Genomic DNA, 27,608 nt, shown 5'->3' with positions numbered 1-27,608 from the left:
TTGTTCTTTCAAATGGAAACTAAACTCTTTCTGGGTCAGGTCAGATAATTGATGTCTCTTTATATTCAGTAATTTTTATAACATATGGCACAGTTTTATCTGCTTAGAGCAAAGTTTGAATTGTTTTTTATTACTGATTGCAGTATTTCTTTCAACTTGTTTGGCTTTACTATTGTGTTCCAGTACTGTCAGATGTTTTCTTGTCATCTAGTAACATACATCACACCTGTAAATTTTGATTCATTCATATATAGATGAAAGGCATTTGACTATACGTGTATACATATCTATCTCTCTCTCTCTCTCTCTCTATATATATATATATGTGTATTGCACGAAGATCTTACAGACCAAAGTTATTACCTGAATTTCTCAGTGAGCTGAAACTATGTTGGAAATAATAAGATCTATCACAAATGTAAATGTTACTTTTCCTGAAGACGGATTGAAGATATTTAAAAATAGTAGAAGGAAAAAAAAACATTGAATTTCCTGGCATAGAGCTAGATGAGGGTACCCTGCAGAGTGTGAGAAATCTGCTAATGGAGGATTTCTTCTTGTGTCCATATTATAAATTTCTCCATTTTTCCTTGTAAATGTTCGATATGCTCAGATTTATAAGCTGAATTAATTTCTTTCTTAGGCAGATAGACAAAACTTAACTGAAGTTTTGAAGATCCTCTCCTTTGTTCACCAATTTATATTTAATAATTAGTACATTACTTGAGATTTTCTGTTTCTAAACAAATTTTCTAGAAAGCATTATGGAAAGCAAAAGGAAGTCTGTAATTCTAATTGCTTTCTGGTAATTTCCTCTTGATTTCTACAATTCTAGTAATTTTTTTTTTTTAATAAATCTGCTTTTGTGTTGCTTGGAATTTGATGATGCCATTTGTGTGGTCAGAGTACTAGGACTTCTCAGAGCTCACAGATGAGCTTTGTAGCGCAGAACAAGATTCTTCCTTACTTAGGTCATGCTTTTTTCCTGCATTTCAGTTGTGGAAAATGGAGGAAAAGGTACCGATACTGTAAAAGGCAGTTGTAAAGGTGTAGAATTTGATTAAGAAAAGATAAAATATTCTAATGTCTTGGGTGTAGAGAGCCACCAAAAAGCTTCTGTAAAACTAATATACAGAATTACTTCAATTTATGTGTAAAGTTTAAAAACAAACAAATCCACGTTCTGTTGTTGCTGTAGCAAAATTAAATTACAGTGTAAACAAAGTGGCATTGTAATATGTCATTAAAAAATTTAAGGACTCCAGTGTGTTTCATACAACTGTGCCATTTTATGGCTAGTGTTTTTAATACAGATTCTATTAATTTGCTGCAATATTAGTAGAATTTCCATTAATACCAGTACCAGTGGAGAGCCAAGAATCCATGGAGTGGTTTGGGTTGGAAGGAACCTTTAAGATCATCTCGTTCCAACCCCCCTGCTATAGGCAGGGGCACGACCCTCTAGACTGGGTTGCTCGAAATCCCATCCAGCCTGGCCTTAAACACCTTCAGGATGAGAGCACCCACAGTCTCTCTGGACAACCTGTTCCAGTGTCTCACAACCCTCAAAGTAAAGAAGTCCTTTCTAATATCCAGTCTAAATCTACTATCTTTCAGTTTAGAATCATTTTAGTTGTCTAAAATACATGGTTTTATAACATGCTTGTGTATGTTCAGTTTAGAGAACTGATTCTGCAAGATGCAAAACGTAGATAAAACCGCTTACTAAGGGAGCTGCCTTTAGTATTGCTTTTAGCAGGTTTGTGGTTAGTGTTAGGAGATGCAGCCAGTTTTTTCATGGTTTGGGGAAGATCAAGGATTTTGATTTTTCAGTTGCTTGGGCCTGTTTTTTTTTTGGTTTTTTTTTTTTTTTTTGTTTACCTTCTGTTCAGGCAGAATAGAATTGTCAGTGTCATAGATTGCTTCCATTTTAGAAAGGCTTGTGTAACACGAAAAATGGTAAAGAATCAGCCTTTAAATGAGAAAGGAGCTTGTATTGTATAATACAGTTACTCAAATGATAACTAGGAAATTAGAGTTTTCAGTATCTTTATCCTATGCTGTGCACTCCTTGTAAAGACATCTGATGATAATGTTTCTTTGAAAATCACCAGTACTTGTTTCTAGAAGACTAAAAACCTGAAAAAAATCAGTAATCAAGTGTATTGAACTTGTATGGTAAACAAACAAAAACTTGTTCTCTGGTGACAAGGTTGTGCACTTTTTTTTTTGGGTAACTTTTTGTTTCTCTGAGTTTTGAATTGAGCCCAAGCTACACTGATGTGAAACACAAGCTTTGCTAAAGTTGCTGTGAATATCTTTCTCAGTCTCTATGGGAATGAAGTGGATTGGTAAAGGTTAAGCTCATCACTCTTCTAATAATGTCTGAAGGGAAAACAATTGTTTCCATGCAATGTCTCAGCTTTAATGTTGGCTGACTTGTAGCACAAAGTTTTAAAATCTAATTTCACAGTGATTGGATTCTCTAGAAACTTGTTTTTGTTGTATGTATTGAGTTTATGTAAATTAATTTTAAAACCTGACCCTGCATTTTGAAAATGTGGTCCAAACCTGAGGGATTTTTTAATATCACAGATGAATTTAATTTGCCACAAATAACCCTAAGGGAAGTCTCCCAGACTTAAAGGTGGTGATGGAATGTTTGCTTCAATTATTGTCTCTTTTCATCTATGATCTGTTCTGATTTTTGAAGGTGCATCTTTTTACACAGTACAGAGACTGCCAAGAATTATTTAAAAGGAATGAAACAATAAAATACTCCATGTAAAGGTCCCAGTGAACTGTTACACTTTCCACTGTCACCTGTCAGTTCTTTTCAATTTTTTTTCATGATGAAAAGTTTTCATATTGAAGAAATGTAAAAGCAGTTCTAATTTTCTATTGAATGGGGGTTGATACAATTTTTTAAAACACTTTTTTTTTCTCTTTCAGCTTTACATCTTCCACTCCAGCCTTACAACACGGGTAAAACTCCTGCGCTGCAAATTGAAGCAATCTGCGTTCAGAAACTTTGGTGTTTTAAATAGTCCAAGATATCAGAACCTCTTCAGTCACAACTGACAGCTTTGCAAGAGGACACCTTTGATCCTTCAAGCGAGGCTTCAGTGTCCCTTGATGTCTCCTTTTAATTTTTGAGCGTTGCACTGTCGCTTTTGTTATCCAAATACAATTACTGTTATAAATCATAATTGCATTTTGTGTGCAGATGAGTGAAACAGATAAAGATGCAAATACAGCCTTATGATACAAAGGATTTCTTACATTACTTGTATCAAAATCATATGTTCTCTTTCAGCCTTGAAACTGAGACTTTCAGTTGACTAGTGTGAAAACAGTGACATTTTCAGGCAGGCAGCACCACTATTTTTATTACCATTTTGTATAACAAAGTTTAAGCCAGATAATTGTGAACAGTTAAATTTGTTTATAGCACAGGCTTCATGGACATTTCCAGATTCTCTTTGAGTCATATTTTCTGAATCTGAAGTTTTATTATGCATGTTTAAATACAGTGCAATTGAAACCTTATTGTAAAACCTTATTTGGGATAAACCCAAATGGATGCTATGTCTTCGGTAGTTTCATTAAGATGGCTAAAATGACGTCTCTCCATCTTAGTGTATATTCTTTGTGAATAATTACTTGTTTCCGAGCAGAATTCATTTACAGTTTTTCCTTTTTTTTTTTTTTTTTTAATTATTTGCATAAAAATGTGGAAACAAAACCAAGAAAGTACAACTTGGAAATATCTTTGAAATTGGGCTATTAGGAATCAGCTTGTTCTTGGAAGCCTGTGCCTCTGCTCTTCTGCTCAGTTGCCTTAAATTACTCCTGTTCAGCAAGGTTAAACTATTTAGAAGCTGAAATCCCTAGTTCAGAGTATGGGATAGGACTTTATTATAAACTGTCCAACTAGGTAAAGCCTTTGTGAAGGGGGAGGGAAAAAAAAAAAAATCTCACTTCTGTTATTGCTAGACCTGAAAATAAAGATATAAGACTGAATGCTTATTTGGTGCTTTACTGATGTTGCAAACCATCCATCCCTTTTGCCACTTCCAGTTTGTGAACAAAGCTGCAAATTACACATGCTGTCAGTTTAAAGCTGAAGTTCTGCAGCATTTTGTTTGTTTTAGTCCTGAGTTCATCTGTGCTTTCAAATCAAAATTTTAGTTTTGGTTGCTGCAGTTGCAATGTGTCCTGTTCATTTAACAAATTAGTTTCCAATGCTTGAGTTTACAAACTGAAATTTAAAAAAAAAAAAAAAAGTTTTTAATAAAAATTCCAGTAGTATTTGCAGCTTCAAGATTGTGCTTTCTCAGTTTCCTTCAGTTTTTAACCAGAAGGTGTTCATTCATCAGTACAACAAAATACTTGTCTGTTTTGATCTTCTTTCAGCTCTGTAGAAAATGGTTTTGGATTTTTATAAACCAGTTTTTGGTATTCCCAGAGTTTTAGTAATTTTTGCAATGCTGCAGGATGTATCATGTCAAGCATCTTGTAGATCCTTGGAATTGTGACGTAGGCATTCATGCAATATTTCATACCATCACATTTGGCTTTACGCTCTCATAATGAAGCAGTCATCTTTGTGTCAAATCACTTCTCCTTTGTTTTCCTGTAATACTACAGTATTTCTGTGGTAGAGAGGGTCAGAAGCACGTAACAGTAGTGTTACCATTCTTATATCTTGCTTTGCTGGAACATATATGTGAAGAGATGGAGGTACTGGCAAACTTCGAAGGAACCTGTGCCTTCGTTAACTGAAACAACTGAATAGACAGATAGGCAGATCTTTTTGTTAGTTGTCATTAACACCAACTAATGTACTTGTAGCTTAGGAAAAAGAGAAAATAGCTTTCTTCACAAACTAGATTATTATAAAGACTTTTTGTTTTTTCAAATCTAGTGAACAGCATATATATAATATAGACTACTAAAGCTGGAAGTGACCTGTTCCTCGAACAGCTGGAGCTTTAAAGCTTATCAAAGCATTCAATAAGCATCAAAGCTTAATAAAGCATTTTGCATCAAAAAACTTATTTACTTCAACTGAATTTAATAAATCAGGTATTTTGGGTAAGTGAGGACAGAAGATAAAGCTATGATTCTTTTCTGTTCTTGCACTTCAAACTTATGCTGGTAGACTAGGAAGATTCTCCATCTCTTGTAGTTTTTTGAGTACAGTACTGGCCTCAAACCACCTTGAGTGTTCGTCTGTAGTTCTGGTGAATGAAAATTTCTCTAAGCACATTTTGTAATATATGCTTTCAAAGTAGGTAAGTCAGAGAGTAGCAGCTCCTCATTTTTACAGGAGCTCGTACACATTAGGAGTCTTCCTTAGAAGAGTCTACAGACTTCAGATCAGTCATCTATGGGATTTACGAAGAAATTGTATACAATTTTTCAGTACTTACAAAGTCACACTTTTCATAATGCAATCACTTGCAGTCTTTCTGTATTTTCTGCCAGACATTAAGATGCATAATATGTAAAGGAAAAAAAAAAAGATAAAAAGGAAGAAAAAAATCTAGGAAGGGGATGCAAGAGATCTTTTACGTCACTTGAAAGCAGATCAGTAGCACTTAGGTGCATTTTTTTTATAAGAAATTATTTTAAAAGCAGTTACTTCTGAGTGAAACAAATCTATTGATGTATAATCTGTTTAACTCTGAAATTCCACTTTACTCCAAAATAGTTCCTGTGAGAAATTATAGCTATCAGTGCAATTAGGGGCCAGTAATATCTGCTGAAATTTCAAAGTAGCTTTAGCAAAATCATTGGAAACTGGGGTTTTATCTTAGACCAGGTGATCTTCATTGCACTTTGAAATGCAAGCTGTGTGTAAAGTCACATTTGCTGAAAAACAATGAAACAGTTTAAGTGACTGTGAGATGAAAAGTGTTCTTTAAGCAATTCTCATTTTGATGTTATAAGTATGATTCAAGAAGCTACTAGCTTGGAGTAAGATGGTGACAGAAGTGACATACCTAATTTCAAACTTACTAATAACTGCAAACAGGTCAGATTTAGCTGGAAGACACATTCCTAACCCCAAGTTCACAAGAAAAGAGAGAGGGGAAAAAAAAACTTTCTGGAACTAGTTGTGTGCTGTTCATATTTCTCAAAATGCTTAAACATATCTTACTGCAGTAGAAGGCTAAGTCATCAGCTGATACATTTCTACTGTGAGTTTGGAGGAAAACGTGTGAGATATGCTTCTGCAGGAAAATGTTTCAGTTTTCTCAAAGTTCGTTCAGTGGTTTTGAGTTTTTGAGAGTCTTCTTTGCTCAATTTGTTTTGGTAGTATTCTGAAAAGATTCTGTTGGTAGGGCTTACAGATTACATTACATAGCGAGGTTGTGATATTCTCTTGGACTATTGCAAAAAGGCAAATAAAACCACTCAAACTCTTAAATACAGCCATTTCTCAGATCATACCATGTTGTAAGGCTGGAGATGGATGTAAAGCTACCAAAAGAATCATTTATCAGGTAAGAACAAGTTGCTGAGATGCACAAATCAAAGTAAGTGTGATACATTCTGCTGGAATTGTTGCTTGCTTTTTTTTTAATGTGCTAATCTGCATCTTGCTTTGTTTTCAGGTTTATGGTAGGCTGTGGTAGGTGTGATGACTGGTTTCATGGCGATTGTGTTGGACTGAGTCTTTCTCAAGCGCAGCAGATGGGCGAAGAAGATAAAGAATACGTGTGTGTGAAGTGCTGTGCTGAAGAAGATAAAAAGGCAGAGTGTTTGGATCAAAGTGTTCTGGATACTCAAGTGAAAATGGACAGCCACAAAGAAGAAAAAGCAATTGAATATGAAAAACCGGGGATGTCAAAGCAAGGACCTACTTGTAATCTGAACGTAGCGACTGAAAAAGGAAAGCAGACAGAGGACATAGGGAAACATAAAGTCAAAATATTCAAACGGGTGAGTCTTATTTAATGCTTAAATTCTTTTTTGCTACTGAGGGTAGAGCGTTTTCTCTTACCTCCCCTGTTTGGGAATACTACATTATAAACATTTTTGAATCTAGTATACACTGTAGATTTTCTCATGTTACATAACTTGCATAATCTAATGCTGTAGCCTCCAATCAAAGCATAGCCAGATGGTTTTGAACGTTCTATTCATCTTTTTTTTGAAGAAGTTAGTGAATTTTGCCTTCAAAACTCCAGTCACTTTTCTTAGGCATCTGTCCATTTGCTATCTTATGAAAAGCATACATCCTTTAAGTATTATGGGACTAGGTGAAAACAGCATTTTAGTTTTGACAGTCTTACTTTAGGTTTGATTTAGAAGAAAATGCTTGATGTCTTACTTAGTATCTTTCTGCTTTCTTTTACTTATCAAGACCAGTGAGGTGACTTGCTTTTTATTAAATTTACTCAGTCTTTTGACATATTGTATCATGTTTAGCATAACTTAATCATCATTGATCATTTTTTGTTTTATTGCTTTGCTGTGATTCTGACATGTAAGCTCTTCTGTTTAACTTTGATCAGGTTTTTTTTTTTTTTTTATTTGTTTTGTTTTACATGTAAGCTACAATCATATGTGGCTTCCTGTAAATGTGTGACTAAAGCTGGTTATGGGATGTTCTGGTCTCCCTGGCAGCTAAACACAGTGTTTTTCAACATAGAGCTTAACTGCAAATTGCCTGTTGTGTGCCTTGGGCCAGTTCAATTTTCAAGGAAATTGTCAGTCAGTAGTTGGTAGCAATTTGAGAAATTATTCAGTAACTTCCAAGACGGCATTACATGGTGGTGCGTGTACTTCTGGGGGGTTTACTGTACTCGTATACTTAAAAATTTGAGAAAAATGCATGGTAATTATGCTGTGATTCATTACAGCATTCAGTAGAATGTTATCAAGTAAATGTTTGTTTCAGGAATCTGGTGATGGGAAGAACTTAACAGAATCCAGAGACTCAGATACTAAAAAAGGCCAACATATTCCTGCTCGTAAAGCATCGCAAACTGCTGTAATTCCTCGGCGGTCCTCTGAAGAAAAAGGAGAAAAAAATAGTAAAGAGTCACTTAATGTAGTTGAAAAGTCCACAAAATCAGGTAATGACTAGGAAAAGTACTTCATGCTGTAACTGACGTGTACAGTGAAGGGCAGTGATACTATGTAGTATCAATTTTTAAATGTTTTATTCCTGCAAATGATTTTCATTTGAAATTTTATTTGAAAGATGAAAGGTACATATCTTCCCTCAGAATAAACCTACCTGCATCCCCTATCTCCCTTCCTGGAAACAGTACTCTTTTAAGCTCATGGTAAGATGGAATTCCTGTGATCTGGTATTGAAATCTTAGCAGCAGTGCTAATGTGATTTTGTATGAGAACTGTCTTTAAATCCTAAACTCAAACTTTAAATTCATGTCTAAAAAAAAAATCTGCTTTTCTGGTCGTTTGTCAATTCTGACATTCCAGAAACTTTTTTTCTGGAAGAAAATAATTGAATCTATCAGGATTTTAATCTAATTTAATCTAATTAATCTGTAAATCTAAATGTAAGTATTTGATACTGAATGGCGTCCTTTAGACTTCAGATACTGTACTATTCAAGTTCTGAGTCTCAGAATAGCTAAGAACCTTTCCAGCTACGTATTGCATGGGTGAAATGAGTCTTCGGCATCTGTGGAATCATTGAATTGTTCTAAAATGTATTAATTGAATTAAGAGGTGACAAAAGGGTGTCTCACTGATGAGTTCAGAGTAAGAATTAACCTGAAGATCACTTTTAAACTGGATGGCTTGGCAATCTCCTTTAGGGCAATTAGCATAAAAATGGATAAGCAGTGAGTTTGTTGTAATCTTAACTGCTTTTTAGGATGCTTATAGTGGCATTGTTTATTGCTAATCTTGCCTATCATTTCCCTCTTATGGGACTGTAGTTTCAGATGGTTGAAATTTGTCTGAAATATTGCTTGCATGTGGAAACTTTCTATTTCCCCTGACACTCTCAGGCTTCATTTTATTTTTAAAAACGTTTCAACTTAGCTCTTCATCCAATTCTGAAGAGGAGATGAGCAAATAAAAGCATTATTAAAGCTGCTTTACTTAATAAGTCTAGCATATCAGATCACAGTGTAAAAGTATGACAACGGTTTCCAGTCTTTACTGCCTTTCTAGTGAGGAAAGAGAATTTATAATCTTGGTAGGGCTGATTGTCACATTAATTACAGAGCTGATGTTCCAAATACGTATTCTGCCCCATGGAAAATAAAATCTGTCGTTTTCTAGTTACTTGAAAAAGTAGTATGCTTCTGGTATTGAAGTGTTTTATATTGCACACAATAGTTGAAGGAAATAATGAAGAAATGTTCTTTTTACCATCAATCATAAAGCTAGGCCTTTATTAGTCTTAGATGTTTCTTTTTTTTTTCCAGAGTAAAAAAAAAAAAAAAAAAAGAAAATGTTTTTTCTCTTTAATTTCATAAAAAGAAGTTAACTACTGTATATTAGGGATATATGCATAAGCTGAGACATGAGTAGTCAGTTGAAACTTTGCAAATTAAAATTTGAAGTGATTGTTGAAATGATTGTAGTTTGGGTATAAATGTATATTGTTTATATATAATTTTAATCATACACAATATATGATTGTTATTATTTACGATACAAACATTATAGTGGCCATGTTTGAGACTGTCTTTTACCTGAACTGGCAGCTGAGATTCTCATGATTGGAGTAGTTTTGATGGCTAATAGGTTCACGAATGCTACATTTAATGAAAAATTCCATTTTAAAGTAACATTGAGTATGCTTGTGGTAAGTGCTTCCCAGTATGCTTTTTTTCTCAATGTAGCAATGGAAAAATTAGTTTTAATTAAAATTAGTCTTAGTAGAATATCCCAAGTTGGCGGGGACCTGCAGTGGTCATCAAATACAGCTCCTGGCTCCAAGTAGGATTACACAAAATTCAAACCCAGTGTCTGAGAGCATTGTCCAAATGCTCCTTGAGCTCCAGCAGCTCGGGGCTGTGCCGACTATTCCATGCCCACCACCTTCTGATTAAGAACCACAGCCCAGGGTGCGGTTGGCCTTTGGGCTCCCAGGGCACAATACTAGCTGAGGTGCAACTTGCTGTTGAATCCCAAAAGAAAACAGACAAAGAAAATGGTTATTGTAGTGGCCTTGCAGCTTATGGTTTTTAACTCTGTGTTTTCGTAGGTGTTCATGAGAAACAAGAAATTAAGAAAAAGAAAAATGAGAAAGGACCAATCAGTGCAGCACATTTACCAACCGTGCCAGCTTCCAAACCTTCTGCTGATCAGATAAGGCATAGCGTTAAGCAATCTCTTAAGGAAATTCTGATGAAAAGGTATGAAAATATAATGAAATGCATTTATTAATTTGTGTTTGCAAGTATTTCCTTTCAGAAGAAAACAGAGGGGAAATAATATTTGGAAGTAATTGCTAATTATTGTATTTGCTCTTCTATTCTCTCGCAGGTTGACAGACTCCAGTTTAAAGATTCCTGAGGAGAGAGCAGCAAAAGTTGCCACAAGGATTGAAAGAGAACTGTTTTCTTTTTTTCGAGACACTGACTCAAAATATAAGAACAAATATAGAAGTTTAATGTTCAATCTAAAAGATCCTAAAAATAATGTATGTATTACTTGTCTGCAATGATTTGTTGAAATCCCTTGTTTACTGTGTACTAAAGGAACAGTCTTCTATGAAAATATGTTATTAAACCTCTCACAATTAATCTTGTTCATTATTTTTCCTCTGTTTCCTTGTCTCTTTGATGTTTTGTCCTCTTGTTGCATATCCAATCTTCTCTGTTTCTTTGTGTTTTTTTTTCCCTACAATTAATTCTACAAATCTTTGCTCTCAGTGTACTTAATAGTCAGATTTCAGATTGTAGTGAATGTAGCTTGCCTTATCAAAGTTATCCTTACTACTGATGTGTATTTTTTCTCATAATTTTCTTTTTTTTTTTGTTTCTGTCGTGTAGCTTGTTTCACTGGAGTTCTGGCTTTCTGTAAGCCCATTATTTGATACAGCCTTTTTAGCTTGTCTTTTTTACTTTTTGTCAGTTATTCTGATCATTTGTATTCTGTTCTGATCAAGTTTCTTTTTTCAGTCTCTCGTTCTTTAGTAATAATGGACTGTAAATTGTAAATTCTCTAACTGGCTTGCTTTGTTTGCTCATGCTGCCAAGTAATGTAAGTCCTCCCTCCTACCTGCATGCCCCTTCGATTTCACTTAAGTCAATCAGGAAGCACAGATATCCTCTTTATTATTAGCTTCTTTCTGTTGTGTTGTACAGAGAATTTACAGCTTTACAGAAAAGTCTGTTACTGCTGCAGTGGGCATAAACTTACTTTGTATTTTTGCAACAACAGTTAATCATACAGCTGATCATTAAGGGTGTATATAGATGTAGACTGAACAGGGGACTCTGGAGATGAGATTTTTATCTTTAAAAAAAAAAAAGTCTAGTAGTGTTTCTGATTCAGAGAATATTTTAAAACAATACTCATGTTTAGAGAGAGTATATTGAATTTGTTCTTCTACTTTGTTTTCTGTTAGGAGCTGTTTTTGTCTCCATAGCAATAGTTTTCTTTTTTCTTCTAGATATTGTTCAAAAAAGTACTGAAAGGAGAGGTTACTCCAGACCATCTAATAAAAATGAGCCCAGAAGAACTGGCCTCCAAAGAACTGGCTGCTTGGAGACAAAGAGAAAACAGACACGTGAGATTTGTCAACTTAATGTTGTTTAGTTGGCTGCCTAAGTTTATTTATCTTCTGTTTCCAGGTTAAGTGTATTTAGAAAGAACAGAATGCATGTCACATAAGTCAACTCCAACTGGTCAGGAAGACCTCCATAATTTATTGAGTATTCAAAACTGAAAGGAGATGTTAGTACAGAAGTGAAAGAACTCTAGTAAATTCCTGAAAGGGGACAACGATGCAGCTTTGTTTCTACTCTTTTTTTTTTTTTTTTCAATATGTCTCAAAAGGAAAGGCTTTTGTGTCTTTCCAGCAAGATTTTAAAGCTCTTGTTGGAGCTTTGTAGAACAGTTCTAACCAGGGTGAGAGATCTCTTAGAACTAGCCAGACATAACCAGTGTTGTTTATAACTCACATGTCGATGAAACATTGCATCTCACCCATCAAGAAGTCTGGAGCTGAAAATGTTATCTGCCAATCTGAAAAACATCTAGAGAAATATAGGAAGTATAGGAAGTATAGAAAGTTTATTAGGTTACTTTAAGCCTTACTTTCCTTGAAATAGAAAGTCATGCTATATTTATAACTGTGTTGATAGTTTAAAAGGAGAAGCAGGAATAGTAAGAGCTGTGTTACTACTTTTATACTTTTTCTTGAATAGTACCCAGTAACTGACAATAGTTAACAAATGACAATTAAGCATAGCTATTTAAAAATGGCTATATTAGAGCATCAAGATGTCTAATTTACAAAATCTGGATTTGTATTGGGGAGAATCTTTGATATTTATGTGCCAATATATAGGACTGAAAGGCAATAAATTTGGATAGTGTTGATTGGGATATATGTTTTATGTTTGGGTTTTATGGCACTAGAAATTGTTAGTTATGTTGGATGATTTCCAATGAAAATAAATAAATGAATAGATACCATGACATATAGTAGATTTGGGAACAGCCCATACAAACTGTTTCTGGATTCAGAAGTAGAGATGTGCTTTAAGAAGCAATTTTAGAACTAATGTTGTTTTCCTTTTTTCAATGGAGACAAGTAGCAGTCCTGATGAGAATTAGCATATGCATTACTGGAAGAATATATTTAATTTTTTTTCTTGAGGAAGAACATTATTAGATTTATGTACTCAAGGTCAAGCTCTTAAAAAATTACATAAATCTAGGTGTATTTATGTCCTACATTGTCCCCTGTATATTTCCTATTTATGGAAAAAAATTAATAAATTTTTCTTTAGGAAAATGCGGATTACTTGTACTTAAATTCAGTGTTCAAGGTCTACTTTACAGTTTCCTTATTCTTGTATTTTAAGTGAAGTTAGATGAGGTTCTTGTGTTTTTCCTTGAAGAAACTGCTTAACACTTGTAAAATAAGAATATACTCTTTTATTCACGGAGAGGTCCTTGAATACAGTCCTTATCTTATTTTAACTTATGCTGAGTTCCAAATTTTATTATGTGGAAACAAATAAATACTATAACTTGTTTTTACAGACAATTGAAATGATTGAGAAAGAACAGAGGGAAGTTGAAAGAAGACCTATCACAAAAATTACTCACAAAGGCGAAATTGAAATTGAAAGCGAGACACCAATGAAAGAACAAGAAGTTATGGAAATTCAGGTAGGAAAGAGAAACAGCACATTTGGTTCATAGATAACATGGTTGTAAGTCTGATTACTTATTAGTTCTGTTTTAATTCTTCTTTCATCTTGCCTTTGACTTAGGGGCCTGGTGGTTTTTTTTGTTGTTGTTGTTTGTTTGTTTGTTTGTTTCAGATTAATTAATGAATACAGCAGAAAATACTCTAAATCTTATGTAAAATATATTTGGGAATACCTATTCACTATTTTAATGAATTTTTATGGGTTTTGTCATAGCCTTTCAAGTTACAGAGGCTTTATAGCCTCAAAGCCGTAGACTCAAAGGGAAAATTAGAATCATAGAATGGCTTGGGTTGAAAAGGATCACAATGATCATGTGGTTTCAGCCACCCTGCTATGTGCAGGGTCGCCAACCACCAGACCAGGCTGCCCAGAGCCACATCCAGCCTGGTCTTGAATGCCTCCAGGGATGGGGCATCCACAACCTCCTTGGGCAACCTGTTCCAGTGCATCACCACCCTCTGTGTGAGAAACTTCCTCCTGATATCTATCCTAAACCTCCCCTGTCTCAGTTTAAAATCATTCCCCCTTGTCCTATCGCTATGCACCCTTGTGAACAGCCATTATGTCTGAAAGGAAGAAAATACTATAAATAAATAGAAGCAGTACAAATAGTGACATTAGGAATATTAACAGAAGAAAAAACCTGAGATGTTTTGACTTTCCTTAGGAACCTAATACGATGAAGTTGCATGAGAAGTCAGAGGAAGCTGAGAAAGATAAAGAAGGAAATGAATCTGCATCTCCAGACACCACAAGTCAACACAAAAATCATCTCTTTGATCTTAACTGCAAAATCTGCATAGGTGACAAGAACATATTTTTATTCTCAGTTTGCAGACAAAGAGGTGGCAGCAGAGTTTTACAATTTTAAAATGATAGTTGCCTTCTATTTATAAAATGTAGACAGATAAATCTTTTCAATGAATGCATGTATTATTGTTGATACCTAATGTATTTGTCCTATCGCACTACAATGGCAATAACATCTTCCATGTTTTCTAAGGAAGTTCTCTTAGCTTTTTTGTTTTTGTTTTTTTTTTCCAATTACAAAACAAAACATATTCAAAACATTGCAATTCATCTCTGCAGGTCGAATGGCACCACCTACTGATGATGATCTTTCTGCAAAAAAAGTGAAAGTGTCTGTTGGAGTTGCACGGAAGCAGTCAGACAATGAAGCAGAGAGCATTGCAGATGCGCTTTCTTCTACATCCTGTATTTTAGCTTCAGAATTACTGGAAGATGATAAGCAAGACTCATCAAAATCGTCATTCCCGCCTCTTCCAAAGTAATATAAACTTAAGAAACAGTATTTTTAAGTGAAACACATTATTTCTGTTGTTAAATTATTATGATTAATTTTAGTTGTTTTTATAGCATTTTGTAATTTCATATAATGGAGGTTGTACACCTCTTCTTAGGAATGGGGCTAATTGCTTGCTGCTGTGCATTTGTAGTGACTACAAACCTCTGATTCTCATAGTTCCTTTCAGGGAAGATAGATTACTTTATTGAAGGTGTATATGTGCTTGTATGGATATATATAATGTTAGGGAATTTGAGTTTGCTGTGAACAAATTGTGATGGATCAAGCTAGTTTCAAATCTCAAAAATTATTTTGCTAGTTAGTTGACTTTCTGATGTTTGTTTCTTACACTTTATCAGTTATTACCCTTGTGTACTGCAACAGCTAGCCCTTTAAAGTTTTGCCACCAGTTAACTCTGAGCGTGTAGTACTATAGGTCTGATGCCTTGCAGTTAGCACTGGTGTTCATAGTCTTTGTCAGGGTTGTGGGACTAGAGGTCTTCTCAGGGGTGAGAAGGTAGAGCTGAAGTGATGCAGTCTTTCTTACCGATTTTCCCATTGCTTATTCCTGGTGCTTAATGCTTTCTGTATTATCTCCAAAAACAAAGAGAGGAGAATGGAGAAATCTCATCTGTTATCAACATAGTGTATTAGATTTTTTGCAGTTTTGTTTTTGCCAGGCGTTTCCCCTGCTTGTCCTGCAGTATTATTGTATCAGGCATCTTTTCCTGCCTGCTCTACATCCTTTGTTGTTGCCATTCAGATTTTGTTATCATTTACAAATGCTTTCCGCACCCCATGTGGAAGCCAGACCACAGCTCTCTATTTTTGTTTTATGCTTTGCTATGTACACAGTGCATGTGTGTGTGGCTGACTGTATTCTTAGCAATGTTTTTCCAAAAATGTTAATATACGTTGCTTGTTTATGCACTTTTTATGTTTGGTTGTTGCCTTTTTTTTTCTTTATTTGTAGCAAGTAATTATTGTGTCATGCTTAATGTTTTTTTTTTGAATCATGGGGTTCATGAGGCCTTTGCTTTGGCCACAATGATGTCTGGTGAAAATGATAGTTAGAGAATAGCTGACAACATTGAGTTTAATGTATGGAGCATCTTCATTTGAAAGAAGAGTAGTTTAGCTTAGCAAGGCTTTTGACACTATCTCCTCTAACATCCTCATAGGTAAGCTTAGGAAATGTCTAAAGGAAAGCATCCACCTGGATGCTGCTTTCCTGTGTAACCTGTAGGAAACCTCCTTTAGCAGGGGTTTGGAGTAGATGATCTCCAGAAGTCCCCTACAATTCTGTAGTTTTCAACAATGTCAGATTGTGTGTTCTGGGATGCTATCAGCTTTTTTTGTGTTGAGGAGAACACCACAGAGTAAGTGAGGGAAAGCAGCAGCCATAACTTCTAGGCCTGTCACCGTACTCCTTTTAACATGAAAATGCAGTGGCTGTTCTTGAACAAGTTCTTCTTTCTGATGAAGAATTTTCTTCCTCACCACTCCTTCCATTCTCCCTTTCCTGAGCTTATAGTTCATAGAATCATAGAATCATAGAATCACTAAGGTTGGAAAAGACCTAAAAGATCACCCAGTCCAACCGTTCACCTATTCCCAATAGCTCCTACTAAACCATGTCCCTCAACGCAACATCCAGTCTTTCCTTGAACACCCCCAGTTGATCTAGTATAGATGTTGCTGTCAACTCTCTTCATTTTCTTCCTTTCAACCTTTACTCTCTTCTAAATTGCAATTATGAGGATAATTTTTCTGGTCTTGGAGACAGGTTTCTAGAAAAACACTGACTCATTTGTTTAGAATTGACCGTAGTCCAGGAATGCAACCTTTATCAGGACATGATCCTTCACCAAGGACATGGGACTTTGGTTTTAGAATGGTTTGCTGAAGATTCAAGGAAATAATTTTTAGTGTAGAACAGCATGAAACAGGTTACTGTGTTACTACACAGCACAGCTTTTGTTACTAGTGAGTGACTGATAAACAGTGCTAGTAGCATGCCTAAAATATATATTTTTTAAAATGGGTTCAGAAGTGTTAAAATGTAGCTGTATTATTTTCTGTGAAGAAGCTCCCAGGCTGAGAAACGATTTTCTATGAAATTATTGAAGTCTTTCAGTTTATTTTTTGCAGTTGCTGTGCTATAGTTGCTGTTTTGTTGTTTTGTTTTGTTTTTTCAAGTGTGAGGCGGTAAAGTTGCTTTGTATGGGTAATGATGTTGGAATTGAGAAGAGGTGCTGACCAAGCCAGCGGAAGCGATGCCTGGGTGAGAACAGCTAGCTGGCCAGGCAATGTATCTATAACTGGTGGTCAGTGTTGCAACAAGAAGTAGGAGCTAGGAAAGCAGGGTGAAGACAGGTCAGCAGTTCACATGCTGTCTTCTCCCTCCCTACATGTTGCAGGGGGAAGATAGATCTCAATAGGTCTGCAGCACTGTACATGTCTCTCTGTCTCCTTTGGTACCATTTTTTAGTTCTTGGAAAAAATAATTTCTGCAGGCTCCAAAAATACAGTACTGAGCTAATATGCTGTTTATTTAATGGGTCTTCATGTGAGAAATATCTTCTTCTACCCTGGAAGATGAGGAACAGTAGGCTTGTCTGCTTGTGCGTTTTATTACACTCTCAAGTATTCTTAACTGAAAAATAAAATTTTTAATGATCATATTTTATGAATAAAGGTGATGATTTACATGTCATGCTCTAAACAAAGTGATTTTGTCTTTTATTTTTTTAAGATCGGAAACACCTGGTACTGTAGAATGTGAAAGTCTGTTTCTGGCACGCCTGAATTTCATCTGGAAGGGTTTCATCAACATGCCTTCCGTGGCAAAGTTCGTTATCAAGGCTTATCCAGTTTCTGGCTCCTTTGAGTATTTAACAGAGGTACTTACATTTATTGCAAAGAGTGGACAATTCTTTTGTGAACTTTAGTGACTTATTTACCATATAGGCTAATGGTAGTATAATGATAAAAGACAATGAAATGTGATTATATTGAATGCAGTGCTTGCAGGAGGAAAGAAGGTAGGCAGAGTTTATCTGTGTAAGTAAATATTTTTCAGTTTGCCCTAAGTGAACCCATGGTTCAGCAGGATTCAAGTTCTCCAATGTATTTTAAGGTGTTTTTCTCTCATCTTTCTTGAGAATGAATAGCAGTTTCTATTGAGATAATTTTGCAAACATTCAACTGTTTCTAGTTTGCTATAAAACATCTTCTGTGTTAGGAAACTTAGGACAAAATTTATTACAGAAATAATCATCTCAGTGGCATCCATTTTCTGAATTACAGGTAAGGAAATGAAATCTTCCCTTTGCATTGAAAGCATTAAACAAGTCAGCATCAATTTTTGTAAGAAAGTGTCTATTGGAGATTTCTGTTAACATTAAGAGCAGTCTTTTTTTCTAGAATAGAAATGTTTGTAACAAGATTTGGATTTTTTTTTTTCTAATCTGGTGCAATTACAGCCCTTGTAAGGCTAAATTAACCTTAAAAATGTTTACTTAGTATTCTGTTCAGGCTCTGAGAGGCAGGAAAAGGATACAACTACTTGTAACAGTTGTCACTGCAGCATAAAATAAAGATCAAAGAGCATGTAAGGCTCAGTCTTACTTCTCACCAAGTGACGCAGGATGTGTCAGCCTTCTAATTAAATAGTGTTAGGTCTTCTATTAATGTGCTTATCTTAATTTTACTGTAAATCTTCAGTCAATTGCAGATCACATATTACCTCTTGGTGTTAAAGGATTGTTTTAAAAATAGAATGTACTTAGTATAATTCTTCTGCTTTATTTCAAAACAACTCATTTTCCTAAGGTTCTGCAGTTATTCTGGAAGTCTGTTTATGTCATTAACAAAAATGAGTTCAGTTAGTATCTAAGAACAGTTTTTCTTCTACATACATAAGTGTGTAGGTTATATATTTTCTCATTATTTAAATTTTAAAAGCTTATTATATTTCCCTATAGGTGTGCAACTCTCATAACACCTTAATCATTAATGAAACTTGAGTATTTCTGGAGTGGAGTTCAATTTTGTTACTGTGGTGAACTGTTTTGGAGGAAGGTGTATATGAACAGCTTTGAGTGATAACTAATTTAGTACTAATTGATTTTGCTCTGAAAATCCTAATAGAAATATCCAAAATCTGAATTTAATTAATTTTCTAAATTATTTTTTCTACTGTTGTAACTTCTACTGACTTTTAACATTAGTAGTTAAGAACTTTAATAATTAAGAATGTTTTGAATATATAAAATAGATATGTTTGATTGAGATTTTTTATTTCCTTTTTCATAGGATTTACCTGATAGTATTCAGGTAGGTGGCAGGATATCCCCTCACACTGTCTGGGAGTATGTAGAAAAAATCAAAGCCTCAGGGACCAAGGTAAGAAATTCTACATAGTGCTTGCTGTTTAGCATACATTCTGTTTACTTTGTATATCTTATTTTCCTGGAACATCTGCAAGATATGTCACAATTCAAGGATAAAACTGATAGTTATGTTAAATGGGATGGCTGGCAGCTTGTGGAATTTATTTTTTATCTAACCTTAATCTCTCATGTATTGTTTGAGAGCACACGTATTTGTTGGAGAGAAATGCATATTTGAAGACAGCTTGACATGTCAGAAGTACTACTTTCTAGTTTCTGTATTGTTAGAGTATGTAAATCCACCTTGGTGGCCCAAGGTAGACTTGTACTGCAGTGTGCAAATTATCGTTGTGTCGAGGAGCCCCAAACTATACACTGCTTTCTCAAAAGTACTGAGTAGAAGGGGATTCTGCTGTGGTTCTGACACCAAAGATGCAGTTGGCCTTCTTTAAAGCCCAGTTGCATTACTGTATTACTTATATTCAATGTAAGCCCACCAGGACCTGCACATCCTTTTATGCCAAGTTAGCCAGTAAGCCTTGTAGACTGTCCTGATTACTGGAGATATTTCATACAGAGGTGCAGGATTTCTTCACTTACTTCAGCTCACCTTCATGAGGTTCTGGTCAGCCCCTTGGAATAGCAACTTGCTCTTCAGCATATCAACCCATGTACTAACTGGTGTCATCTCAGTTTTGCAGTCTTCTGTTCTGTGTTCCAGCTCATAAATTGATCAAACCATTTAACAGGATCAGCCCCAGCATCAACTGCTGAACGGCTTTGGGTGTTATTCTGGGATTTGGATACTCATTTTCCTTTAGTATTAGATATTATTTTAGACATAGTAGACTATACAAGGTAAATCTTCCTAGTAATGTTACGGGTAGGGAGGGGAATAATCTAGGGAAGCATAGCAGCTTCCAAGTAAACTTCTTATTTAGTAGGCTGATAAAAGGATGACTTTTTGTCATGAGTTGTAAAGCACTTTTTTTTAAACTACTGAACATTTTTTATTTATCTTTTCCATTTTCCTTAATTACTTTTGACACTGTTTCTGCTCCTTCTGTTTTCTCTGCATTTTTGGGGAGGCTCTTTCTCATCTTTGAACTATGCTTTTAAATAAAGAACAGTAACTAAAACAGTTGAAATTTCATGAGAAATGTATGTATGATCTTTTATTTCTCTTTTTGTTAACAGGAAATCTGCGTAGTTCGCTTTACCCCTGTAACTGAAGAGGATCAGATATCCTATGCTTTGTTATTTGCCTATTTCAGCAGTAGAAAACGTTATGGTGTAGCTGCCAATAACATGAAGCAAGTCAAAGATCTGTATCTCATCCCATTAGGTTCCTCAGATAAAGTCCCACATCATCTCGTGCCTTTTGATGGGCCTGGTAAGTACAGCATGGAACTTTATTATCACAGCACTTCATGTAGAGGCTTATAACAGTAGAGGGAATTAAATTTTAAAAGGCAATTAATGATGTTATAGAAAATAAGTCATTCTGTTCAAACAAGTCACGATTTCTCCATAGTGTTTTATTAACTTCATTAATTTCATTAATTTTCAATTGTAAGATCATTCTGATTTTTTTAAGTGTCATTGAAAATATTACTTTCAACATAGGTTTCTTTGTGTTTACAATCTCAGAAAATTCACTGGTGCAAGTCACCTATAGTAGTAATCCTACTGAGTTCCAAATTGATACTGTAACTTAAAAACAGTATTTTTCTGGTTTTTTTTTATTTGAAATCTATTAACTTTTTTTAAACTTGAGCATCCCAAGCTTTTTAAAGAAGGAAAAAAACCAAGAAGGATGGACGTTGGAGGTTCTGAAAAAAAAATGAGTAAGAAATAAAAAGCTTCAGAAATGACTGGAGCTGCTGCTTAAGCCTGATTTTTTTGTGTCAATTTATTTTGATTATATATAAAAAAAAGATGGATGATTTCGTTTTACATAGGATGAAACTAATACAGGATTAGCTACAAATCCTAATTCTCTTTGTGAGAACCTAGTTTAAACAAAACAAAATGCATAGTGAAGAGAGAGATAGTAGTATATCTTGAAACACAGTACCTTTCTGGAACGATGAAAGCATTTGGAAAGTCACTCATGGGTAAATCTTTGAAGAAATCTGTCTAACACAGATTGATTTTGGGACTTGTAGGTGTTAGTGTTTTATTAACATTGTTTTTCCTCCTGTGCTTCTCTATCACTGTTATTAGAGAGTAACTCTCTTAGACTAACACAAGTTGTTTAACTTTTTTTTTCTTTTAAAACTAGATATCCTTTATAAGTCTTGTATTCTGTATTTAGAAGTTATAGGGGGTGATGATGGAAATCTCATATGTCTTAAAATGAAGAATTTCTGTAATACATTATAAGAGCATGTGATTTATTTTTGTTAAAGCTGATTACTTTAACCAAAGCACAAGTAGTTAATACATTGCTGTTACAATTTTGTGCAGGGATTGAAATTCATCGACCAAATTTATTACTGGGATTGATAATCCGCCAGAAAATGAAGAGACAGATTTCTGCTGTTACAAGTGTTACTAGTAGTTTTGTGGATGAAGTTTCTGAAAGTACCTTGAGTAGTGTGCCACCAGAAAAGAAAAGCAAGCCAAGCAAACCTGAAGTCTCTCATAATGAACTGGCACTAGAAGAAGAAGAGGAAAATGATTTTTTTAATTCTTTCACAACTGTGCTACACAAGCAGAGAAATAAACCTCAACCATCTAATACAGAAGATGTTCCAACAGTTATTGAACCGTTGGTGGAAAGTAACAAGCATGAACCACCAAAGCCTCTCAGATTTCTTCCTGGTGTTCTAGTTGGGTGGGAGAATCAGCCTTCTACTTTGGAGCTAGCAAATAAACCACTGCCAGTGGATGATATTCTTCAAAGCCTTTTGGGTACGACAGGGCAGGTATGTGAACAAAGTAAGCCAGAAGCAAGTCCTGATGAAGATATACCTTTATTAAATGAGCAAGCAACCTTAAAAGAAGAAAACATGGATGTTGATGAACTAACTGCTGAAGTTAGTGAAACAAAGGCTAGTTCAGATGATACACAAGAGTCTGCTAATGCTACTGTTGGACCTGCAGATGCAGCAATTACAGGGTCCTCAAGTTCTACAAGAAATGCTGGAACTTTGATAGGACTTAATCTTAAGGGAAAACCTCTCGATGTCTCCACCGAAGCATTTCTAGCAAATGTATCTGCTCAGTCACAGAATAAAGAAACTGAAGAAAGTAAAGAAAATGATTCAAAGCGGCAGACACCTGACAAGGATAACGTCACACAGGAAATTAGAAGGACCACAAATTCCAACTTTTCTTCTTCATCAAATGGAGGGAAAAATACTGAGAACAACACTAATGTAAGTTCTACTGAAGGCACTACTAGTAATACCTCTAAATCACCACCATTTATTAATCTTAAAAGAGACCCTCGACAGGCAGCTGGGCGAAATCAGCAGTCTAATGCTTCAGAAAACAAGGAAGGGGATGTTAGTAAAAATGAAGACCAACAGGTTGCTTCAGGAAATGATCAAATGGAACCAGAGAATAAACAGTCTTCTGGTGATACAGGCTTAAACCTGTATCCAAATGATGCACAAACAAATGAGATGCAGTATAGTTCAACCACAACAAAAGCAGATAACGCATGTGCATCGCAAGCAGAAGATACCAAACAGTCACAAGACGATGCAATGCAAAACATTGAGGCTCTGAACTCATTTAGAATAGGACCAGCAGCAACTTCATCTCATTTTGAAACAGAAAATTCTTCTTGTTCTGAATTTGTTTCCAAAGTTCCAAGCCCTGTAACAAGTGGCAGCTTCTCATCTGTTAGACCTCCACAACCGAATTTCCAGCATCCTAAATCTAATCCACCTGGATTTCAGTTTCAAGCTCCTGCACCTCCTAACTTCCCTCCACAAAACAGCCCTATGTTTGGATTCCCTCCTCATTTGCCACCTCAACTTCTTCCTCCTCCAGGCTTTGGCTTTCCTCAGAATCCAATGATGCCATGGCCACCTGTAGGTCATTTATCCGGTCAGCCACCACCCTATGCTGGACCCATCGCACAAGGGCTACCAGTGGCTCACAAACAGTCAAGATTTGTGGGGCCAGAAAATTTTTTCCAGAGTAAAGACAGTAGGAGACCAGAAAGGCGTCATAGTGATCCTTGGGGCAGACAGGAGCAGCATTTGGAGAGAGGGTTCAGTAGAGGAAAAAACGACCAACAAAGACAAAGATTTTATAGTGACTCTCACCACCAAAAGAAAGAAAGACATGAAAAAGAGTGGAACAATGAAAAATACTGGGAACAAGATTCTGAAAGAAATAGACGCAGAGACAGAAACCAGGAAAAGGAGAGAGAGAGGAAGAGTAGAGAGGAGGGACATAGAGACAAAGAAAGGTTGCGACTTCCTCACAGTGATAGGGGTGCTGATGGAAAAAGCCCCAGAGAGACTAGAAACCCAGAAAAAAAGACAGAGAAGCCCAAACCTGAAGAAGAAAAGGCTCAAGAAAAAGATAAAGAGAGGGAGAAAAGTAAAGAGAAACATAGAGAGCGAGAAAGTGAAAAGAGCAGAGACAGACACAGGGACCACAGTGACAGATCTAAAAGCAAAAGGTAAAAAGATGCAGGCAGTCTTTTTAAAATCCTATTTAAGTAAACCATTAGAGTTATGTAGTAAAACTTTCTATTAAAAAAAAAAAAAACAACCAACCAACAGCCTGCTAGGATTGTGCCATCTTTTTTATTCAGTCTTGGTGTTTTGCAGAAACAAGTCTGTGTTTTGGTACTACTCGATGTACCAATACTCATCCTTTTTTTCATTATACCAACTGTTGCTAGAAGTAGGAGTTTAATATTTTTAAATTTACATTGCTGTATATTCAAAATTTTAAAGATTTCTTTTATTAATATGCAATAAAGGCTTAGAAATTTTCTTAGCTGATAAAGCTGGCTTTAGTCATGTCTGCAATATAGTTGCCTTTGGTAATTTGTGCTCTCTCCTGTTTTAAGATGCTCGGATAATTTTAAAGATTACTTTAATACAATAACCTTCTTTGTAAATTGCACTGTTTTTAAGGACTCCAGCAAGACCTCAGAATCCACACATGCTACAACAAAACATAACATGCTTGATGGTGTGAAAAGTTTTTTAAATTATTCAGTAGTACAATAAAGTAATTCAAGTGTATTTCATCGGTTTTTCAAGTATTTCCTAAGCATCTAAAGCAGTCTGTGACCAGAAATTGGAAGGCTGAGCTGCTTGAATGTTATTGCTTTAAACTGCACTTGTTTAAATAAGAAAGCATTTTTAACCTAAGTTCTTGAAAATATGTTTTGTAGTAGTTGATTCATTTTTCCAACCATTTTCCATGCTTCAAAAACTTGAATACCTGAGCTTGTACATTACTTTGTGTTTTGCTATCCTTTTTACTGTAAAATGTAAATATTTTAAGGGATATTTTGATTCTAAAATGATAAAACTTTCTCACATACTGTGTGTGTTTGATTTCATAGGTGTGAAACTGTAGGTTGAAAGAATCTAGAAGGCTAAGGTGTAGAATGTAGAAGTGTAGAAATGTATTTTACATTTCATGGCTACGCTGTTCTGAGTTCCGGAGGAGCAAAGAGAGGGGAAGAAGGTAGAGGAATGTTTGTCCCATTGGGACTTGCAGTAAATTGATTCCTAATAGTGACAGCCATTCCACTGCAAAACAAAAAGCCCAAAAAAGAAAACCTGAAGACGAGCTGAAATCTCCTGCCCTTACCTTTCTCAGATACACCTGTCATTTTGCTGAGTCAGTTAGCAACAAACATTCCACTATGTAAACCAAAAATGAGGTTTATTGTTCTATTTTTCAGTATTCTGTTTTTTTTTTTTAACTTTGCGTACATTACCTTCTGTATGGACATGGCATTTTGCACTTTGCTGTAGAACAGCCTCTTCTTTCTGAGAAGATCTTTCAAGTTTAACACCACACTAATAATATTTGCTAATTTTAATGTATTTTAAAGTAAAATTTCCTTTCAGTATCCTACAAATAAGTAGCTTCACAGTCAAATTGACTAAAATAAAAACCTTGCACCAAATGAAGAGGTGGCAGACTTTTATTCAGTAATGTTTCTCAGCCTCATAGTTGAGATTCTTAGGCAAGAAATCCTCTTGTAAACAAAGGAGTAGTTAACCTGTCAAGTTTCATTGTGTAATAAAATGATACTAGTTTTTCCAAATTAATTAATTCCATGGTTTATATATTTGGCATTAATATGTGTGTGGGTTGTGCAAATATTTACATCAGGGTTTTTAATATATAAAAAAATAATGAAACCTGTGTTTGGTTTTGAAATCAGTTTTAAATTAGTAGCTCTGCTTGTCAAGATTTTCCTTTTGATCTGTCCAGAAGAGCTCTGGAAATAAACTGTTATCACTGAAAATTGCCCCTGTTAGCTGAGGTGGGAATATTTTCTGTCAGTTACCAGAAATATTTGTTTGGAAAGAATATATAAACGTTTTCCAGATTTAGCTAGTGCTTTACTATCTGCCTCTTGGAGAGCCAAAGGAGAACATCTCTACTGGAAGAGTTTTATTAAGATTTTAAATTAACAGACAGAAACATCTGACAGAATTTGGTCCTAGAATCTGAGCTATGTAATGGGAAAGAACCCCCACTGCTGCAGGAGTAAGGGGTTGCTGCCTTCCCCACACCTTCAGTCACTCTTCTAATGTTGGTAATTGTCAGGAGTGCTCTGGTTGCTTGCTGTACACTGAACTGGCAGTACACCAGGAACCCTAGAGTGAATGGAATAAATCTGAAGACGCTCCCTTCCCCAGCATCACATGGCCATAAAAGGCCCCTCTAAGAGAAATGAAGACAAGAATCTGCAGCCAGCTCTAATGCCAAGTAGGCTTTGAGAGCTGTTGGATAGGGGGGAAGAAAGCTCTGCTGTATCAGGCTGATTGCTTAAAGGTTCAGAGCAGCTTAAAAGGATAGGAAGAACCTCGACTAGATGTTTGCAAATCCCTATTAAAACAGCTCGTGACAGCTCCATGTCCTGGCCCCTCAGCTCATCTCTGAGTCATCCTTAACTGTTGGCAACAAGTTCCTTGCCATCTGGTTATGTGGAAAGTGACATGTGTCACCTGGTTTTGCTGTGCCTGTTGTCTCTGACCTGCTTTACAGAAGGGAGGAAACAAATCAGAAATAGTTGCTTGTTCCTGATCAGTACCCACTGTGGACGTCCTTTCAGCATAAGAAAGTGATGGTAGATCATGTGCTTTTCAGCATGTGTTCACATAGTAAAGTTAACAAAAAAAAAAAAAAAAAAAAAAAAAAAAAAGCAATTCAGTACTATTATTTCTGCGTATTTTATTTATACAGCAAGTCAGCAGTCAAATGAGAAATAAATGCCATCACAAATCTTATGTTTAAGCAGATTAAGATATATCTTCATTGGTTTTTATTGGTGACTGAAGTGTAGAGTATAACAGCTTTTTCAGAAGGAATAAAACTTTTGTATTTTATTTATTGAAGAACTCTACTTTTGAGATTAAAAATGCATGAAATGTAGTCATGGAAATTCAATTCACAGTGACTAAGAATTTGTCTAGTAAAATTTTAAAATCTCATTTAGAGGGATAAAAGAAGTATATAGCTAAAGCAGAGCAGTTGCTTGACAAAAAAGCTGTTAGTAAGAGAAGTTACTTGTAGGCAGACGGCCAACTGTCCCAAATACTGGCTGAGACACATTATTCTGTGCTCAAACTTGGGAGACCCCTGGTGGAGAGAAACAGTGGGCTGGTTTTATGCCTGAGCGTACAGGAGCTTGTTTTTGTGCTCAATAATTAAAATACCTTTTCTTTTTGCCTCTAAAAGAGAATGATTTTAAACATAATATTTTAGCATGAAAACAGTATCAAGTTTTGCTTTTTTACATAAATGTTTATGTAATGGATAGCAACTCAGAAGTTAGGGAGAGCAACTTCATTAGCTGAAATAGAGTCTTTGTGGATGTTATTTTTATAAACATGCATGTTTAACCCCAGATATATGTTTTTTCCACCTACAAATGTCAGATGTTACTCTTAATCATAAAACTGCAACATTAGAAAAGAGGCTGTGCATACTAATAAAATGTAGCTTTTTCTCCAAAACTAAGTTGTCCTTGTCCACAAACAATATTAGATTGACAACCATCCGTCTACAAAACACAAAATTATCTCCAGCTGACTAAAAAAAAAAAAAAAAAAAGAAAAGAAAATCAGACTTCATTATTTTAAAATAAATACTGAAGAGTATATATAAATAGGAGTAAATTAAAAATTCTGGCCACATTTTACGTATATTATTAATACCCATCATTAAAACAGAAAAAGGATTAGGAACTATTTCACTTATTTTTGTACACAAATTCTAGATTGTCGGTTTAATACAAGAGGCAGTACAAAAATGAAATGCAACACTTTCAAGGAATCTTAATTAGTTCTTCAA

General features: G+C 35.2%; 1 protein-coding gene across 1 annotated transcript in view; it reads left to right on the top strand.

Moving 5' to 3' along the window:
• PHF3 (PHD finger protein 3) overlaps positions 1-23,926 on the top strand; it is a 37,151-nt gene extending 13,225 nt beyond the window's left edge. Inside the window, exons 4-15 of the mRNA XM_079550877.1 lie at positions 6,624-6,951; positions 7,913-8,090; positions 10,205-10,355; positions 10,486-10,642; positions 11,618-11,734; positions 13,219-13,347; positions 14,059-14,194; positions 14,481-14,679; positions 17,453-17,600; positions 19,015-19,104; positions 20,289-20,484; positions 21,561-23,926. Of these exons, the coding sequence (XP_079407003.1) occupies positions 6,624-6,951; positions 7,913-8,090; positions 10,205-10,355; positions 10,486-10,642; positions 11,618-11,734; positions 13,219-13,347; positions 14,059-14,194; positions 14,481-14,679; positions 17,453-17,600; positions 19,015-19,104; positions 20,289-20,484; positions 21,561-23,740 (4,009 nt within the window). The 3' untranslated portion in view covers positions 23,741-23,926. The remainder of the gene's footprint in view (positions 1-6,623; positions 6,952-7,912; positions 8,091-10,204; positions 10,356-10,485; positions 10,643-11,617; positions 11,735-13,218; positions 13,348-14,058; positions 14,195-14,480; positions 14,680-17,452; positions 17,601-19,014; positions 19,105-20,288; positions 20,485-21,560) is intronic.
• The last annotated feature ends 3,682 nt before the right edge of the window (positions 23,927-27,608 follow it).

The sequence above is a fragment of the Tetrao urogallus genome (assembly GCF_951394365.1).
Source record: "Tetrao urogallus genome assembly, chromosome: 2".
NCBI lineage: Eukaryota > Metazoa > Chordata > Aves > Galliformes > Phasianidae > Tetrao > Tetrao urogallus.
This window is presented reverse-complemented; position numbering and strand designations above follow the sequence as displayed.